Below are 19,274 nucleotides of genomic sequence, written 5' to 3' on the forward strand. Positions count from 1 at the left end.
TATATATATATATATATATATATATATATATATATTAGTCTATATTTGACTGTGGTGTTAAAGATCACAATTGAATATTATTTGTTTTGTTGACTAATACATATTATTCAAGGTATGAGATCATTTCTACTGTGGTAGAGAATATTTGAAATCTGAGGAGAAATCCCAAAGTATTTTATACAGTTTATAGAGACTAGCAAAAACATCACCCTGTGGGCAGTTTTCTGATAGATGCTAAATAGTTTGATTCCCAATTTGTGTAATTTTTTTTTTATATGTTATGTTTAATTACCACTTGTATCCATTATGCATCCACTATCTCGCACTGGCTCAATAAATGAATTTGGAATAATAGCAATCACTCAAAGACAGTGTTAGGGTTTATGAAGAAATCAGGTATTATTTCGACATAACCATGTGAAAGTCCTCAATTTATCATTCGTATATATCATCATCATCATCGTTTAACGTCCGTTTTCCATGCTAACATGGGTTGGACGATTTGACTGAGGACTGGTGAACCAGAAGGCTACACCAGGCTCCAATCTGATTTGGCAGAGTTTCTACATAAGTGGATGTGCAATGCCAGCATGGAAGACAAACATTAAGCAATGATGATGATATATGAAGGACTCCCCTGTCAAAGACGATGCATGAGCATTCAGCTTTTATCAAATAACCTGCACAAATGATTTGTTTATAGTGTTCATGTTGCACATTACCTCACTCTCTCCATAAAATTGACATTGTGTGAATGGGTGCACTGTATGCCACACATCAGATGTCAAAGTGATTGCACAGGAACATGAGATGAAGTGCTTTACTCAAGAATACGATGCACCACTGACAGATCTTATTGAGCACAGTGAATCACCAGTCATCTCAATCTTTAGTCTGCTTCTCTGTGAGGATTAATGTCCTGCGAACAGTATTCATAACTTCATCTCACATTTTCTTGGGTCTGCCTCTTCCACAGGTTCCATATGCATCACATGCCTATTCCAGAACAGTTTTCTCTCTTGTACACTGTGTCTGATGCCTGTTGTGCTGAATTTTTATTTCAACCCATTTGCACTTTGTTGCTCATGCACACTGATATTACACATCAAGTGGAGCATGTTAGCTTCATTTCCTTCTGGGAATCAAACTCACTACCTCACATCCTTTCCATTCCACAGTCCTCATTTCACCACTCTGTAGCATTGTGTTCATACACAGGTGTCCTACAATCTGACTTTCACTCTGAGAGAAAGACTATTTATTACCAGCTATGATAATAACTCTCTTAGCTTTCTTTAACTAGTTCTTATTTTAGCAGCTCTACTTTCAGAACATCCTCCTCTGTTGCTAATTAAATCACCTGAGTAACAGAAACGATCTACTGTCTCTAAGGATTCACCTGAGAATTCAAGAAAATCTATTTCTCATGTATTCTTGATGTTTATTTCACTTCATATCTGCCACAAACAATGTCTACTTTCTCTGTAAACCTTCCTTTGAAGGTTAACACTGTACCTTTTACATGTCCATAGTTTGTACTAGGTAGACCTTATGGAATTTCTACCTACATCTTTTCTACATATTAAACAGGGCTGTTTTTCTGAAGAAATTAGCATCCTGTGTGTTTTCCTGTTTACTAGAACTTTGATAAAATAGAACTAAATTTGATGACTGGCACCCATGCCAACGTTGTCTCCTTCATTGGACACTAAACTCGGCTTGCGAAGACCTGTTGGGGCAAGCGAAAGCAAAATTGTGATGGCACCTGTGCCCAGCGTCGCCTTCCTGGCACTTGTACCGGTGGCATGTGTAAAGACATTCGAGCGAGATCATTTCTAGTGCCGTTAGACTGGCTCCTGTGCAGGTGGCACGTAAATACACCATTTTGAGTGTGGCCTTTGCTAGTATCGTCTGACTGGCCTCCGTGCCGGTGACACGTAAAAGCACCCAATACACTCTCTGAGTGGTTGGCGTTAGGAAGGGCATCCAGCTGTAGAAACTCTGCCAAATCAGATTGGAGCCTGGTGTAGCCATCTGGTTCACCAGTCCTCAGTCAAATCGTCCAGCCCATGCTAGCATGGAAAGCGGATGTTAAACGATGATGATGATGATGATGATGGTGATGATGATGGTCTTTGCTGTGTTAACTTTAAGACCATTTGGTTCTAGGTTTTGCTTCCACACCTGGAATTTGTTTTCTAATTCTACTACAGATTTAGCCATAAGAAGATGATCATCATCATAGAAGAGTTCCTAACTCTTCTATATGGTCTGCACGATTATGATAAACAGTAAAGGACAAAATATTGAAAATTATAAATTAGTTTATACAATTTCTATAAACTTGTTTTACAGAAGCAAAGAAAAAAGTCCAGCTAATGGTGGAATGCATTAAGTACCATCTTGATGATGAGGAATGCCTTCGGAAAAGCCTTCTTTCCATTGCTTCATTAAGTGCTACTAACAGTGAGTATTATAGTATTATATGTGTTTTAAAAGGAATTGGATTTTATTATGAATATGAAATGAGCTTTAGAAAACTAATTCATGTTTGAAATAAGAATGGTTAGATTATAAAAGAAAGAATATTTTTACTTGAAATAGATTTGATTCAAATTTGTAAATATTTGGTAACTTTATGGATTTTTTAAAGTTGTATAAGCTGCAGTTCAGGCAATCCATTTGGGAGAGCAGAAGCTGAATAAAATCGATGCAGTATTGTTGTCAACCTTTCTGTTGCTGATGGCATGGTAAAATACACTCAGTCCATGCTATCAAGTGATTGGTGGTAGGAAGGGCATACAGCCATGGAGAAAAATACATGAGACAAAAGCAAAGTTGTTTCCATTGACAATGGAACAGGACAAGTGATAATATATTGTAAAATGGAATGAGATTATTGGGCACAGTGCAACACGGTGAGCTGTCAGAATCATTAGGACACTGGGTGAAATGCTTAGCAGTATTTCAACTGCCTCTACGTTCTGAGTTCAAATTCTGCTGAAGTCGACTTTGCCTTTCATCCTTTTGGGATTGATAAATTAAGTAGCCGTGAAACACTGGGGTTGATGTAATCGACTAGTCCCCTCCCACCAAATTTCAAGGCCTTGTGCCTTCAGTAGAAAGGATTATTGGGTACAGGTGTTTGGGTGCAGACAATTTGGTACAGCTTATTGAAGGTACAACTTGTTTTGGTGACCACTTTTTGGAGCTCGAGGCGAACACGCACTTTCAGAAATATACACAGAGAGAGAGAAACGGTGGCATTTCCAATTTATTAATTGAACACAGTAGACACAAACACTTTCCATCTCTTCTTTCACCTCAGGTGAAATATGCTCACTTGCATAAAAAGTCATTAAAATGAGTGAAACATTAAACCATCTGATGGCAAGTAAGTCAGCATCAAATCAGCATTGTCAAAGAAGCAATGCCAAAATGGCTGTACTAAAATATGGCAAGCCTGTTGTAAGACCTATTGAACCTGTAACAGCCAATAAAAACAGATATCAAACAATGATGTTGATGCTTTATTTTTCTGGGCTCTTATGAAAAACTTAATCATCGTCATCATCATCATTTAATGGCTGCCTTCCAAGCTGGCATGGGTTGGATGGTTTGACAGGAGCCAGCCAGGTAGAAGACTACATCAGGCTACTGTTTGGGCAGGGTTTTTATGACTGGATGCTCAGCCTAACACCAATCACCCTGTACAATAGACTGAGTGCCTTTTACATGGCACCAGCACAGGCAAGGTCAGTTTTGTCTTGGTTTTTACAGCTGGATGCCCTTCCAAATGCCAACCACTTCACAGTGTGAACTGGATACTTTTTATGTGGCACCAGCACTGACAGGGTCACCAAGTAACTTGCAAGACAAAGAACCTTTTAGAGGGGAGGGGGCATTGGAGGAGGTGATCTTGTGTCAGATGATGAAAAGTTATAGTGAGACAGAGAGGTAGAAAGAGGTGTTTTGCTATAGGTACATAGTTACCTGGTCAGGGAGGAAGAGAGAGAGAGTGGTAACAGGGAGGGGGACAGAAACAGGTGTGCTGCTGTAGAGGAGACACATGGTTACGCAGCCAGTGGGAAGAGAGAGAGAGAGAGAGAGTGGAAGACAACAAGAGAGAGCAGGAGAGAGATGATGGTGAAGTGCCAGGGTATACTGACAAGGAATTGGATTCAGAGCATAGATGGGATGGTAGAGTAGGGAAGAGAGAGAGATAAATGGTGGTAATTTCCAGGACATGCCCTCAAGGTATGGGGACATAATATTCATGGCCAGGTATTGCCAAAGAGGCATGGGTAAGGAGTGAGGTTGGGGATTGCAGTGACTGGTAAGAACCTGGGTATAAAGAGGGGGTCGGGAAAGAAGTGATACAGTGAGCAGGGCAGTGAGGGCTTATTCTTAGAGCAAGTTTTGAAGAGCGCAGTTTGATTTTAACAGTTATTCTTTCAATGCTATAATGGAATCGAAAAAGGAGCATATTCAGCATATTTTGCTTTATGGGTCCAATAAAGGCAACAATACAAAGGAAAGTGACAGGAATTTTAATACGATATATATGGGGATGGGACAATAAGCATAAGCCAGTGTCAACGGTGGCTCCAGAAATTCTGAGCTGTAAACTACAGCCTAAAAGACTAGCCTCATCCTGAAGATCTGTAGAGCTCGACAAGGACGTCCTGCAAACCCTGGTGGAACAAAATCCCACCGTAGCTGTTGAGGAACTAGCAGAGAAGCTTGGATTTGGTCATTCAACCAATTATTCAAGTCAGCACTAGAAGAAAAACAACCATCTTTGGTTTCAAAATGAAAGGTGTTCTTCCATCAGGATAAAGCTTGGCCACATACAGCGAGGATAACATTCCAAAGGCTGGAGCAGTTTAAATGGGAAACGATGCCCCACCCACCATATTCACTGGACATTGCCCCATCTGATTATCATTTCTTCTGCAGTTTTCAAAATCATTTGGATGGGAAAAATATGAATTCTGTAGACAAGGTCAGAACAGTACTGGAGGAGTACTTTTTGTCACGGACAAGTGAATTTTGGAAAAGGAGCCTTTGCTAGTCTACCAGATTGATATAAGAGGATTGAAGAAAATGAAGGAGAGTTTATTTTAGATTAAAAAAGAACTTTGTTTATCTTAATTTTGAAAAATAAAAGTATAAAAAACTGCATTATTTATGGGATGAGTCAATATTTGTTTTCAAATGCTAGAGGGCTGTGATATATCTTCTTGTTTTTTTGCCCTTTGCTTTAGTCATTGGACTGCTGCCATGCTGGGGCACTGCCTTGAATGGTTTTGGTGAACATACCAATCCCAGTATGTTCTACGACTGGTACTTATTCTATCAGTTTCTTTCGCTGAACTGCTATGGGGATATAAACAAACCAATACCAGCTATCAAGCAGTGTGTGTGAGGGGAACAAACACAAAACACACACACACGCACACATGCACGGCAGGATTCCACATAGTTTCCATTAATCAAATCCACTCACAAAGCATTTATTGGTCCTGGGCTATAGTAGAAGACACTTGCTGAAGGTGTTGCACAGTAGGACTGAACCCAAAACAACATGCTTGCAAAGGGAGTCTCTTAACCACACAGCCATCCCCCAAAATGCTTTGTCCATGTTAACTAAAGAATTGTCTAAATTATTTCAAGTATAATTTCCCTCCTTTTACCCACCAAATTGCTGTTAATAAAGAAAGATTTGAAACTCAGTAAATTCAAGAGTTGTGGATTTAGTAAGTAACCTAACAATCTTTATATTTTATATTAAATTCAATAAACTGATAACCCCCAGTGGTAACAAGTCGCCAAACATAAACAAATATATCAAATGCTGAAAAGCTATGGAAAGTTAGGTCGATAAACTGAATGAGCTTTGTTAAATTGATGTATTATTTCTGATTATAAACAGAAGTAATTTATAGTAAATATTTTTTTTCTTTCTCTATTCTGAAAGCTTTTGTTCAAGACTATCTGAGAGAAAATGGTTGTTTAAAGTTTATATTGAATATATTCACTTCAAACAGCAACTCTCAAATAAAAGAGGCTACAATGTTCTGCTTGGCTTGTGCAATAGATCAAAATGGTAAGTTATATTTCTATATTTCTTGTTTGAGATTTGGTGATGATATTGAACAAAAAAAAATTGTAAGAGTATATTGTTTCATATTAATCTGTTCATAGAAATATATTTTAGTGCTCAACAGAAAACTATATACATGATGGTTCAGTAAGAAATGTTACAGAGAAAATATGTATTAACATAGGTTAGCCAGTCAGAGAATTTCTGTTTTGTTATTCAAATAAACCACCTACATGTTTACTTGACCTTCTAAAAATAGCAGCCATATCGCCTTCAAGCTTCACCCTTCTGTCTTTATACTGGCACTCCGTTGGTTACGATAATGAGTGTCCCAGTTGATCCAATCAACAGAACAACCTGCTCATGAAATTAGCATGCAAGTGGCTTAGCACTTCACAGACACATGTACCCTTAATGTAGTTCTCTGGAAGATTCAATAAGACACAATGTGACAAGGTTGGTCCTTTGAAATACAGGTACTACTCAGTTCTGCCCGTTGAGTGGACTGGAGCAGTGTGAAAGGAAGTGTCTTGCTCAAGGTACAAAATATGTTGCTGGATATCGAACTCCCAACCTTACAATCATGAGCTAAATATCCTAGCCATTAAGCTACGTGCCTTTATAATGTTTGAATATACTGGATAACTTATTCCTGAATATAATATTTCAAGAAAAAGATTAAGAATGAATTTTGCTAGAATGCCTGTTGGATGAAAAGTTCTTTCACAGAAAACCATAATTGTAATATGAAGAGAAAATCTTTTTTACTCAGCACACGTAAGCAAAAGCAGGGTGTTGTAGTCGCTCATCTTTGTCTGTGTGTTTGCAAAATTACTGGAAATTGGCTTAACAGATTTTCACCAAATTTGAAAGAAATACTCATTGCGTGAGTGGCTCAAACTCATTAAATTTTGATTTGATTATCTTCAAAACTGGCAGACGTGTGAATCAAAACTTTTGATGTCATTTTGTTGAAATATGAATTTGTCTGAAAATATATTTATTAAATTAAATTTTATTTTATCCTTCTGTGTGTGCAAGGTGTGCATCACCCCTCCAATGCGTTTTTTTCATTTAAATGTGTTTTGATTATTTTATTGCTTTTATTAGTTGTCTGCCACAAACTGCTATATGTTCTTGTCAGTTATATTTAAAGAGAAATAGAAATATATATATATGAAACCTTTTATAAAGATCATAACCAAGAATGCCCAAATACTGCATTTGATGTGGTGAGCATATTTACGGTAAGTCCAATGATTGGTGCATCGTAAAAAATTTGCATCACAACAGTGAAAAGTCCAATTTGTCATGATCAAAGTAGAAAAAGGGCTAAGTTTCCATAACCACACTAAAATACCAATTAATAACATTGTGGATGTGTTAATTTTGTGCTTAAAAACAATGAACTTACAGATTAAAAGTGAAATGTATCCACATAGCCAGTGCAGTCAGTAAACCCTGACGAGAGCTGAGTATGGCTGTTAAATAACTTGAAACTGTTTCAAAGTCATGTTATTTCTAAATCCAAACATTACTCTCTCTTTACTCTTTTACACTTTTCAGTCATTTGACTGCGGCCATGCTGGAGCACCGCCTTTAGTCGAGCAAATCGACCCCAGGACTTATTCTTTGTAAGCCTAGTACTTATTCTGTCGGTCTCTTTTGCCAAACTGCTAGGTGACGGGGGCGTAAACACACCAGCATCGGCTGTCAAGCAATGCGAGGGGGACAAACACAGACACACAAACATACACACACACACTGACACACACACACACACACACACATATATATATATATATATATATATATACGACCAGCTTCTTTCAGTTTCCATCTACCAAATCCACTCACAAGGCTTTGGTCAGCCCGAGACTATAGTAAACGACACTTGCCTAAGATGCCACGCAGTGGAACTGAACCCAGAAGCATGTGGCTGCTAAGCAAGCTACTTACCACACAGCCACTCCTGCACCTATTATTTCAGGTATTTTGAATTAGAAACAGTAAAGACTCAAGGTTGCATTGTTACATAGCTTTCAAAAAATATCTAATTCTAGAGAAAATTTCAGAAACAATTTTTATTTTTAATTTGAGAAGTGAAATAAATTTAACTTTAATTTCATTGTCATGTTGTCACATAAGAAGCACTTGTGCTGGTCCCACATATAAAGCCCCCATGCTGGTTCCACATATAAAGCACTGGTGCTGGTGCCTCGTAAAAAGCATTCAGTACATCCTGCAAAGTGGTTGGTGTGAGGAAGGGGATCCTGCTTTAGAAAACATGCCAAACCAGACGAGTGGAACCTGGTGCAGCAGTTCTCCAGCTGGCCAGCTCCTGTCAAACCATCCAACCCATGCCAGCATGGAAAACGGACATTAAATGATGATGATGGATTTTATGATTCAAAGGCCTGTGTACTGTGGACCATAAAAAGAATAGACAAGAAAGGCTGTTTTACAGGATGAAAACTTTTCTCACCCTGTATTGTTTTACATAAAAAGTTACATCTCTCCTTGACAGGCTGCTTTCACTTTAGCTGATTTACAATGAATAAATAAATAAATATTATATAAAATCAAAGAGACAGTATTTACAATAGATAAAGAGATAAATAAATAGATAGACCTGGTGCCAACAGGAAATTACCCAAACAAGAGCTGAATTAAAAATGATTAGTAATGGCATATCATCTTAATAAAAATAATATTTTAGAAAGATATCTTATTTATGTCAATCAAAAATTTCCTAGTTTTTCCGAACTGAAATATTATCGCTAATAAAAAAATCATATCTAATAAAAGTCTATGAAATAAAGTAATAAATTTTTGTAAAAAATGTTCTACTTAACAAATATTGATTTCAGATTTTACGAAAGAAACTATCAGGACATTACTTCCTTCACTGCTGCCATTGATCAGATGTCTAAATTTTTCTTTCCTTAATAGCACTTGTTTTTTTTTTTTCTAATGTGAAGTTCCAGAGAAAATCTAACAAGTTATAATTGCCTCCCTGGAGGCAGAATAGTAAGATAATAAAATATTTAAAAGTCTTAATACAAGAGACAAGATAGATATTTACTTATAGGATTATAATTTCACCTCTAGAAATGAACATCTTTTTTTAGTATATAGATTTACACATCATTATCATTTAACATACATGTTCTATGCTGGCATGGGTCGGACAATTTTACAGGATTTGATGGGTCCAAAGACTGCATTGTTTAACAGTGTCTACATTGGCAGGGTTTCTACAGTTGGATGTCCTTCTTAACACCAACTACTGGGTGCTTTTTCATGCCACTGGCACTAGTGAGGTCACCATGCAGCCCAAGGCAATTGGGGGCAGGTTTATGCTAAGAAATGAGGGATAAGGTTGTGATCATGGTCTTCAGGTGCCTTATTCCTGGATTTGTAGGCTATGATTAATAATGTTCTCTTCCATGATGCTACTACAAGTAAAAACACCACTTTCTTTCTTCCTTTTGTCACCCTCAGATGACGGACAAGACCTGAAATGTCAGACCCTATAGTTATCACAGCTCATGGGTTTTAACTATCATAAATTTTATTATATGGCAAATGATATTCATGCATTTCACAATAAGAGATGGGAGATGAAACAGTCACTAAGCCTTCTAGTAAAATATCTACAGAAAGAAATCATACTAGTCAATAGACTAGCAAGCTTGCTTGCTTGCTATACTGCATTGGGGAATCATTTACAGAATTGATTTGCTTCTTGCAACATGTTGCATGACCACAACTGATGATGACTAATCAATGAACTTCATTAATCCTTTCAAATGTATAATATGAAACTTTGTTTAAATTCAATCCTTAATTATTTCGGAAACATGCAAACTTAAACCATAAAATATATAATCATGCAACTAATCTCCTCCCCACCACTTCCCTAAAATTGCTGGCCTTGTGCCAAAATTTGAAGCCATTATTATTACTATTATCTTAATGCTATTTATTGTGATGGAACAAATAGATGGTAACATGCTGAGTAGTAATTAATTTTGTTGATTAATGACCAAGTTCAAATCCTGCCTGTCAGCTTTGGCATTGCATTTTAACCCACTATTTGTCTGCAGGAAATATTTACCCTGTCTATTCTGTAATGTGGTTGGCATTAGGAAAGGCATTCAGCCGTAGAAACCATGCCAAAGCGGGAATGGAACCTGGGCAGTTCCTGTCAAACCGACCAACTCATGCCAGCATGGAAAATGGACGTTAAATGATGATCGGGATTCAGTTCATCAGATTACAGCTGCTCCAACACATCATCTGTGTATGTGTAGGTACAAATTATGTTATGCAATAACAGTTTATATAGGGTTAAGGGGGTCACCAACTGATTGAGATGCCCCACTATCCAAGTAGCACTGTGAGCAACGACAAAATTAGCATTTTTTCCTTAGTATAGAGGAGATTTCATTTTACTTCTAATAAACTTTGTCCTGGAAATATATTAGATTAAATAAAAGTCTAAGATTTCTTGCAAAATTTGAGTGTCGAGGTATTCCAAATAGACATAAATTTAGTTCTCTATTCCTAGTTTAAGTTCTTTGGAATGAATTCAAAATCCATTTGTTACTTAATAGCAAATTGACGAGTAATTAAGTTAAATTTATCAAGAAATTCTAAACCCAAATTGGGATTCATTTATTCTGGATTCATTTATTCCAAGGTTTCAAGTAAATGCAAATAATTACTTGAAATTTCAGTGATGGGAAATTTAACCAATGCCAGTATGGAAAATTGATGATAAATGATTGTAGCATTCTGTCAGTTACGACGACAAGGGTTCCAGTTGATCTGATCAATGGAACAGCCTGCTCATGAAATTAACGTGCAAGTGGCTGAGCACTCCACAGACACGTGTACCCTTAACGTAGTTCTTGGGGATATTCAGCATTAAAGATAATAGGAATGTAGGAGAAATTTCAAGATAGAGAAGAGCTTTGATTTAAATCAAACCTTCTTAGATTACAGCTTAAAATATTTTATCAATATGGTCAATTTGATGAGACCTTTACAAAGATAAATAACTATAAAGCTATCAGACTCAGTTTAATTTAAACGAAATAGAGAAAATAGAATGACAGTGAGAATTGAATGTATGATAATTCTTAATTGTACTCACACAGATCATCAAATATTGTAATCAGTAATCTTCTAGATCAGTGGTTCTCAACCATTTTGTTTTACCTAGGGACCCCTTTCTTTACTATTCTACTCTGGTGGAATCCTGTTTCCATTCGATGCATTAAAAACTACATTATTTACATTGGACAGATATGTGTCCTCATATTGTTTGTTGTTACCTCAACATTTCGGCTGGTTTGCTCTCCAGCCTTCATCAGGTGTCCTGGTAGAATTTTTAACCCAGCCCTGGGTTCTCATTCCTAAGGTACTTTTTTTTTTGCTGATGTATGGTATTATTTATTCAAGGTACTGCCTGGAATTGAACTCACAATCTTGGGGTTAGTAGCCCGTGCTGTTAACCATTACGTTATATGCCTGTGGGCAATTATAGATCTATAATTGGCCACGGGCATATAGCGTAATGATTAAGAGCACGGGCTACTAACTCCAAGATTGCGAGTTCAATTCCAGGCAGTACCTTGAATGAATAAATAAATAAATAATAATAATAATAATAATGATAACACCAGCAACAAAATACCTTAGGAACGAGAAACCAGGGTTGGGTTCAAAATTCTACCAGTACACCTGATGAAGGCTGGAGAGTAAATCAGCCGAAACATTGTGGTTACAAACAAGAGGAGGGCACATATCCGTCCAATGTAAATAATGAACAGAATTCTTCATCTATGAAACAGAGAACAGCTTTAAAAACTAGTTTTACAGATACTTCTTTCAAAATTCCTATTTTGTTTTTCATGAAGAAAGAAACCTAGTTGTGTCTTGCAATAACTATGTCGAAAGCAAACTTTTTTAATGGACTTTTAAAATACTGTAGATCCCCAATTCACTATTTTGCTTGTGCAGACCCCTAAAAATCTTATATGGATCCTGGTTGAGAACCATTGTCTTAGAGGATGGGGCTTCTAAGGCAATGATTAAAATTAGTAAATGGTTAACAAGTGTATCCTTGCTTGATTTCACAGCAGAAATGCTAAAGTTATTTTATATCACAACTACAGTTTCCATATATATATATATATATATATAATGTACTTGTGTCTGTGTTTGTCCCCTCCACCATCACTAGACAACCGATGTTGGTGTGTTTATGTCCCCATAACTTATCAGTTCAGCAAAAGAGACTGATAGAATAAGTACTAGGCTCACAAAGAATAAGTCCTGGGGGTTGATTCGTTTGACTAAAAGCAGTGCTCCAGCCTGGCCACAGTCAAATGACAGAAACAAATAAAAAATTAAAAAGTAACCTAATTTTTGACAAAAAAGAGTTCCTTATATACATTAAAATACAGTATTCTATGCAAATATATGTTTATTTTGGTTTATGACTGAAAGGGATTACCTTTTTTGTATTATGTTTATTCCAAATTATTAAATCTACTTCCAGAATAACTGTGCTGCTCTCTTATACCGTGACATTTATTTATTTTAATGTATTCATTTTCACTTATTTATTTATTTTGCAGTTGCTTCCCAAAAATTCATGACCACATCTATTGTCTTTGAACATTTAAGCAAAATACTGTCATCTGACATACATGCAAATAACTTACATCATACAGCGACATACTTCATCTCCTGCATAACAAATAACAACAGTAAGTAGATTATTTCTCACTTCAATCATTATTAGAGTCTTCTAAAGTCATTTCATTCTCCATCAAAACATTAATTATTGCTCAATTTTTAAATGAATTCCACCTCACCCCCTGTAATACTATTCCCCACTTTCAGTTGAGAAGTTTTTGTCTTCCTTGCCTTGCACAGTACTTGTTGACCTTGTCAGTGATAGCGCCACCTAAAAAGTACTGGTGCTAGTGTTATGTAAAAACACAAGTACACTCTATAAAGTGGTTGGCATTAAGATGGGCATCCTGCTGTAAAAACCATGCCAAAACAATACAATGGAGCCAGTTACGGCTCCCAGTCTTGCCAGCTCCTGTTAAACCATCCAATTCAAACCAGCATGGAAAACAAACATTAAATGCTGATGATGATGATGATATATACAGCTTACAAATATATTTGTCTTTGTTATTCTTGTCTTATTTCTGAACCTGAGAAGGACAGACAAACATACTTTTGAATTACTGTTCAATAAACAAAGTCAATCTGTATCTTATTACATATCCTACTTCTCTGTAATAATAATAATAATAATAATAATAATAATAATAATAATAATGTTATTAATAAAGTACTGCAGCTCTTTGCCTTTCCACATTGGCGCTACTTACTCAATTTGCCCATTTACTATCATATCTATATATATATATATATATATATATATATATATATATATACTAGCTGAATGACCCAGTGTTACCTGGGTTACTGCTGTTCTTATTCAGATTAGTAAAAAATAAATATAAAGATATATTCTCATAATTATTTCAAAATATCTATATTTTATTAAAAAAATATCCAGATTGTAATGCTAATAGAATTTCAAACTGAAAATCTGTCAATGTTGAAGCACCTCAGGGTAAACAATATTGATTGTGTAATTTTTTGTTGGTGTCGAAATGAATAAATTATTATTGCTTCTAAGTTGCAAGCAAGCAACATAGAGTTGGCCGTGGGAGAAGCATGTAGTAGAAGGATCAAGTCCAACTACCTTGAGGGATTGACCCTGAGATTTGTTAATTGAAATATCAAAACTTAGTTTGACTGGAAACTGAAGCAACTTAAATGGAACATTTGTAGGTATGAGAGGAATTTTTGGAATAAAGTGACTGTTGCCACTAGGACATGGAGAGCATCTTGGAGATGAACATAATTTTTAGCCCTTTTAATTTTTAGCTTATTTCTGTCCCTGGATTTGCTGGATTGGATGCGTACAGAGCAGTGTAAGCATTGATGTCATGTTCAATTCCCAGTGGTTCGGCGGTTCAGCCCATCTTTTTTCACTCAATTATTTAGATATAGTCACTTTAAATGGAGCATATATTATATAATTACAGTTATTATATATCATCATCATTATCATTGCTGTTTAATGTCTACTTTCCATGCTGGCATGGGTTGGACGGTTTGACTGAGGACTGGTGAACCAGATGGCTACACCAGGCTCCAATCTGATCTGGCAAAGTTTCTACAGTTGGATGCCCTTCCTAACGCCAACCACTCTGAGAGTGTAGTGGGTGCTTTTACATGCCACCAGCATGAGGGCCAGTCAGGTGAAACTGGCAACAACCACGCTCAAAAGGTGTTTTTTATGTGCTACCTGCACGGGAGCTAGTCTGGCAGCACTGGCAACAACCACGCTCGAATGTTATTTTTCGTGTGCTTGTAAGGTGATGCTGGCAACGATCATGCTTGAATGGTGCTACACACACACACACACACACACACATACAAACACACTGGTCCAGCCTGATGTTTTTTCTTTTTTATTTTGTGTTCCTTTATGTTCCATAACTTAGTGGCCCAACAATTAGAGATTGTTAAAGTAGGTACCAGACTAAAATAAGTACTGGAGTTGATATATCTGTGTAAACCTTTGGAGGCAGTGCCCCAGAATGGCTGCAGTCCAGTGACTAAAACCACTGTAAGAATTAAAGAATATATAGCAACCAGATCAAAAGAGCTCTTTACATTATCTTCTGATGTGAATGAACAATAGATGAAAGAAAGGCAAAAATGTATTTCTCTGTTTCTGATAAGCTGTTAGGCATTTTGCCAAGATAGGAATCAGACTGTCCATAATTACCAGAAATGTTTCAATTTAAAAATTTTAAGAAGATGCTTGAATTTCAACAAAAGATCAATAAAACCAAATCATCAATCTAGATGAATCATCACTCGTTCAATTTTGCTTGTATTGTCTTAACGTTTTCTTGCTGATAACAAGTTAACAACATCTCTTGGTTTCCTTCTCTATCTTCAAGACAGGAGATAATATCATAAGAAAATAATTGAGCACAAATTCAGAGAGTAAGCTAGTTGGTTAAATTCTGGCCTGCAGATACCCAGATAAAATTGGTCAGTTTGTTAATGATGTTCTTTAACTCCAGCCCAGCCTTGATTGAGCAGAGCTATGATCATAAACAGCCCAACCATGACACTCCCATCTGTTCTTTTCTTCTGCTGGCTAAATATATCTGGAAGTACATTATCCAATGTACCATCCCACTACCTTTTTTTTATATTTTCTTCTAGACACTAAGTGTAACCTGAGATCTCGCTGCCATTTCTAGATGGTTGTGAAGTAAATTAAGTGAGATAGGCTCTCCTAATTGTAAGGTTGATATTGATATCTAGCTTTAATTTTTGAAATTAAATGCATGGGAGAAATAAATCATCGTCATAATCATCATCACCACCATCATCATCATTTTAATGTCCGCTTTTCCATGCTTACCTGTTTTGGAACTGGAATCAAGCACATACCCACATGCACACGCAGAAATATACACGTATAGATTGAAAGAGAGGAAGACATTACAATTCATTAATTGATCATGATTGAAATAAACACTTCCCCTCTTCTCATACACAGAAAGAAAAATATGCTCACACACGTAAACAGAGAGAGAGAGTGAATTTATCAACTAAATATGATTGGCATAAGTACTTCGCTTCTCCTTTTACAAATCAAGTGAAATGTGCTGACAAACACAAACAGAGATGGATGGAGGGAGAGAACAAGAGGAACATTATTTGATGTGAAATAAGTTAGCATCAAACCAGCGACACCAGATCGGCATGGCACAGCTATTGTTGTACCAAAATGTCTCCTACCCTAGAAAACCCATCTGCTCCCCTGAACACGACAGTCGCATGGTACCTCCTCTAACCAGGACTGTTTGACACATTCATTTCTCCTACTGTGTCTCACCGCACAAGTCCTGTGCTAACCAATTCGTCTGGTCCTTCCTTTGCAGAATGTCAACTCCCTGAAATTCTCTCTCCATCTACATTTTCCCAGTGAATGTCAAATTAGAGATGTTAAAGCTGAACTGTGCTGATCTCTACGAATAGTCTTGGAGGTGCCGAAATGGCTGTTCCAGAACGCCTCATATCCTACACTCATGGCCTTTGCAGGTCTTCTGAGATCAGTTAAATTGATGTGGTTCATGTCCTTCTTGAACAGCTGCAAATTGATGGCTGCCAGAAAAATACATGGACAGAGAAGAAATTCTAGAAGGCTAACCTCCTGTGGAAGAAGGACTGGATTAAATGGTTAATGGGATGGTGGGTAAACATGGTGAACTGGGTAACACAGGGTATAGATCAGCTAAGTGGGCCACAGTAGAGATGTCATGAGTTCCAAGTGCACGTGGGTCTTTTAACTGTGGTAGAAAAGCTAGTGAAGAGACAGCATGTATGCAGGTTAGTGGTTGGATTGTTGTTATCATCAATCCCTGGGAATTATTGCCTCAATCCTAGGATTCATAGGGTCGGTTACTTAGTTTCCATTGTGTACAAATGACCAGTTGTTGTGCCAGTTTTTTTTCTTTTTGTTTTCCTTTTCTTTTTTTGACATACGGTATGTGTGTAGTAGCAGTAATATTTCATGTTAGAGTATTATTGTATTGTAATATTCCATATCAACATGTTTCCACATCTCAAAAACCCTAAATTGTCAAAGAATTTTTTTCCCTTTCTGACATGCCATATTTACTGTATAAAGTTGATGTAAGTTAAATACATAAAAATATATATTTAAAAATATATATTTTGTTTTGATAGGTGTTTACAGGATGAAACCTTTATTTAAGATATGTATAAAATGCATTTTTTATGTTTGGAAAAGAATATATGTTTCTTTTGTACCTTTCTAGGTTATGGTCAGGTGATTTGCAGAAAATCCTCTTGCTTGAAAAATCTTCTTGCCTTATTCAGGTATGTTTTGATCATTTTGCATTTTTTTTATGGAGACTTGAAAAATAAACTTTGTAAAAAGAATGTACAAAATATTTCTGCTAAAAATGTGTTTCAGTTAAAGAATTGGTTTCATTAATAGTTTAATCAGTCATCATCATCATCATCATTTTAATGTCTGCTTTTCCATGCTTGCATGGGTTGGACAGAATTTATTGAGGTAGATCATCTACAGCTGGATGCTCTTTCTGTCGCCAACGTTTACCTGTTTCCAAGCAAGGTAATATTTTCCCATGATCAGACGTATTGTTAAAGAATATTGGAATATTTCCCTTGCAGAATATTGGTAATATTTCCCTTGGCCACACATTTTCACAGAATTTTGGAAATGAATGCCACTACATGTATGACTGTGAAAATCATTTCACAACTATCTTTACATTCCGAGTTCAAATTCCGTCGAGGTCGACTTTGACTTTCATCCTTTCGGAGTCGATAAATTAAGTACCAGTTGCGTACTAGGGTCAATCTAATCAACTGCCCGTCCCCCTTGAAATTTCGTGCCTCGTGCCTACATTAGAAGTGAATCATTTCACAACTATCACACTATGTAAAGACAAAGAGACACAAACATACAAACACTGATTCACATACATACACAGTGGACTTTTTTTCAGTTTCTGTCTAGCAAATCCATTCACAAGTCTTTAGTCTGTCCGGGGCTATTGTAGCTAATGCTTTGATTTACTGTTTTGGAGATCTACCATTGTAGTCTGGACCATCTTGGCAGTTGCTTAATCTGTAGCTTTTAATTTGGCTCCTTCTAAAATGACTGAATGCTTGTGCTTAAGCAAACAGAATTATATTAAAATATTGATTGAGACGAAAATTACCAGGGATGGCCTCTACGTGAAAAACATATTGTTACAGATTTAATGTAATGAGCCCAAACAGTTTAATTTAAAATGGCATTTGTAGTGAGGAGAGAAATCTTTAGCTTTAATCATTAATTCTGATCATAAAAGGCAAGGGAGACAACTCTGAAATCTGAATTAAAAATTGAATGGAGGCATGGAGAAGGAGAGTGAATCTGATCTTTACAAAATGAGCATGTTATCGTCTCTCTTTAACTTGAAATCTGGTATATTGTCCTCTTCTAATCCAGTTGATGCCATCTACTATTTATCTTTCGTCTATGGAATCAGTTATGTCCAATCAAGGTTGAGCATACAGCTGCATTTATGTGAGAGTGTTTGTGTTTCCTTGTCTTGACATTGCATGGTTCTTGTAAATGAATGTCATTCACATTTGATACTCAGCTGGAACACGTCTGTCCATGGGGAGATATATTACCTTGCTTGAAAGCTGGTAAGGGTTGGCAACAGCAATGACATCCAGCCATAGAAAATCTGCTTCAATAAACTTTGTCCGGCCTATTCATCATCATCATCATCATCATCATCATTGTTTAATGTCCATCTGCCATGCATGCATGGATAGGACAGTTGACAGGAGCCAGACAGGTAGAAAAACTACCCTGGGCTATTGTGTCTGTTTTAGCAGGGGTTTTACAGCTGGATGCCCTTCCTAACACCAACCACTCTGCAGAGTGGACTCAGTGCTTTTTATGTGGCACTAGCACAGGCGAGGTTAGTTTTGGCTGGATGCCCTTCCAAACGCCAACCATGATGTATGTATGTTCAAGCATGGAAAAGTGGACATTAAAACAGTGATAAAATGCAATTTATTTCTTGAAAGAAATATAGTTAAAAAAGGTCTAAAGGATCCTGCTTTTCACAGATCTTTGCCTGTGCCTATCCTCTACTCAAAATTACAAACCCTTTGTAGATGCTCTCCTTGTCACAACTCTTTCTAAATATGGCATCAAGCTGTCATTTAGTTACAAGGATCATTGTCTCATGGTTCTGTCCTTTTGATGTCTTGTAAACAACTCGCACATGCAAGTGCTACCAGTTGAGGACTCCGCATACCGGAAGCCAGCAAGTGTATGGGGTCATCAGGAGATAATGCGCGCCGTTTCGGGGTCTACCTCTCGACAGCATCAATGCGCACCGGCCCCCCTCACTGATATGAGACCCCGCTTGCTAGATCAACTGGTTATTAAAAACAAAGCTCAGTATTTCTCTAGCCATCGCTC

The 19,274-nt window shown here is 36.8% G+C and overlaps 1 protein-coding gene across 1 annotated transcript in view; it reads left to right on the forward strand.

Moving 5' to 3' along the window:
• LOC106870139 (telomere repeats-binding bouquet formation protein 1) overlaps positions 1–19,274 on the forward strand; it is a 51,610-nt gene that overhangs the window by 1,813 nt on the left and 30,523 nt on the right. The window contains exons 2-5 of the mRNA XM_014916131.1: positions 2,356–2,466; positions 5,981–6,109; positions 12,757–12,888; positions 17,077–17,137. Of these exons, the coding sequence (XP_014771617.1) occupies positions 2,356–2,466; positions 5,981–6,109; positions 12,757–12,888; positions 17,077–17,137 (433 nt within the window). The remainder of the gene's footprint in view (positions 1–2,355; positions 2,467–5,980; positions 6,110–12,756; positions 12,889–17,076; positions 17,138–19,274) is intronic.

Source organism: Octopus bimaculoides, chromosome 7 (genome assembly GCF_001194135.2).
Source record: "Octopus bimaculoides isolate UCB-OBI-ISO-001 chromosome 7, ASM119413v2, whole genome shotgun sequence".
Classification (NCBI taxonomy): domain Eukaryota; kingdom Metazoa; phylum Mollusca; class Cephalopoda; order Octopoda; family Octopodidae; genus Octopus; species Octopus bimaculoides.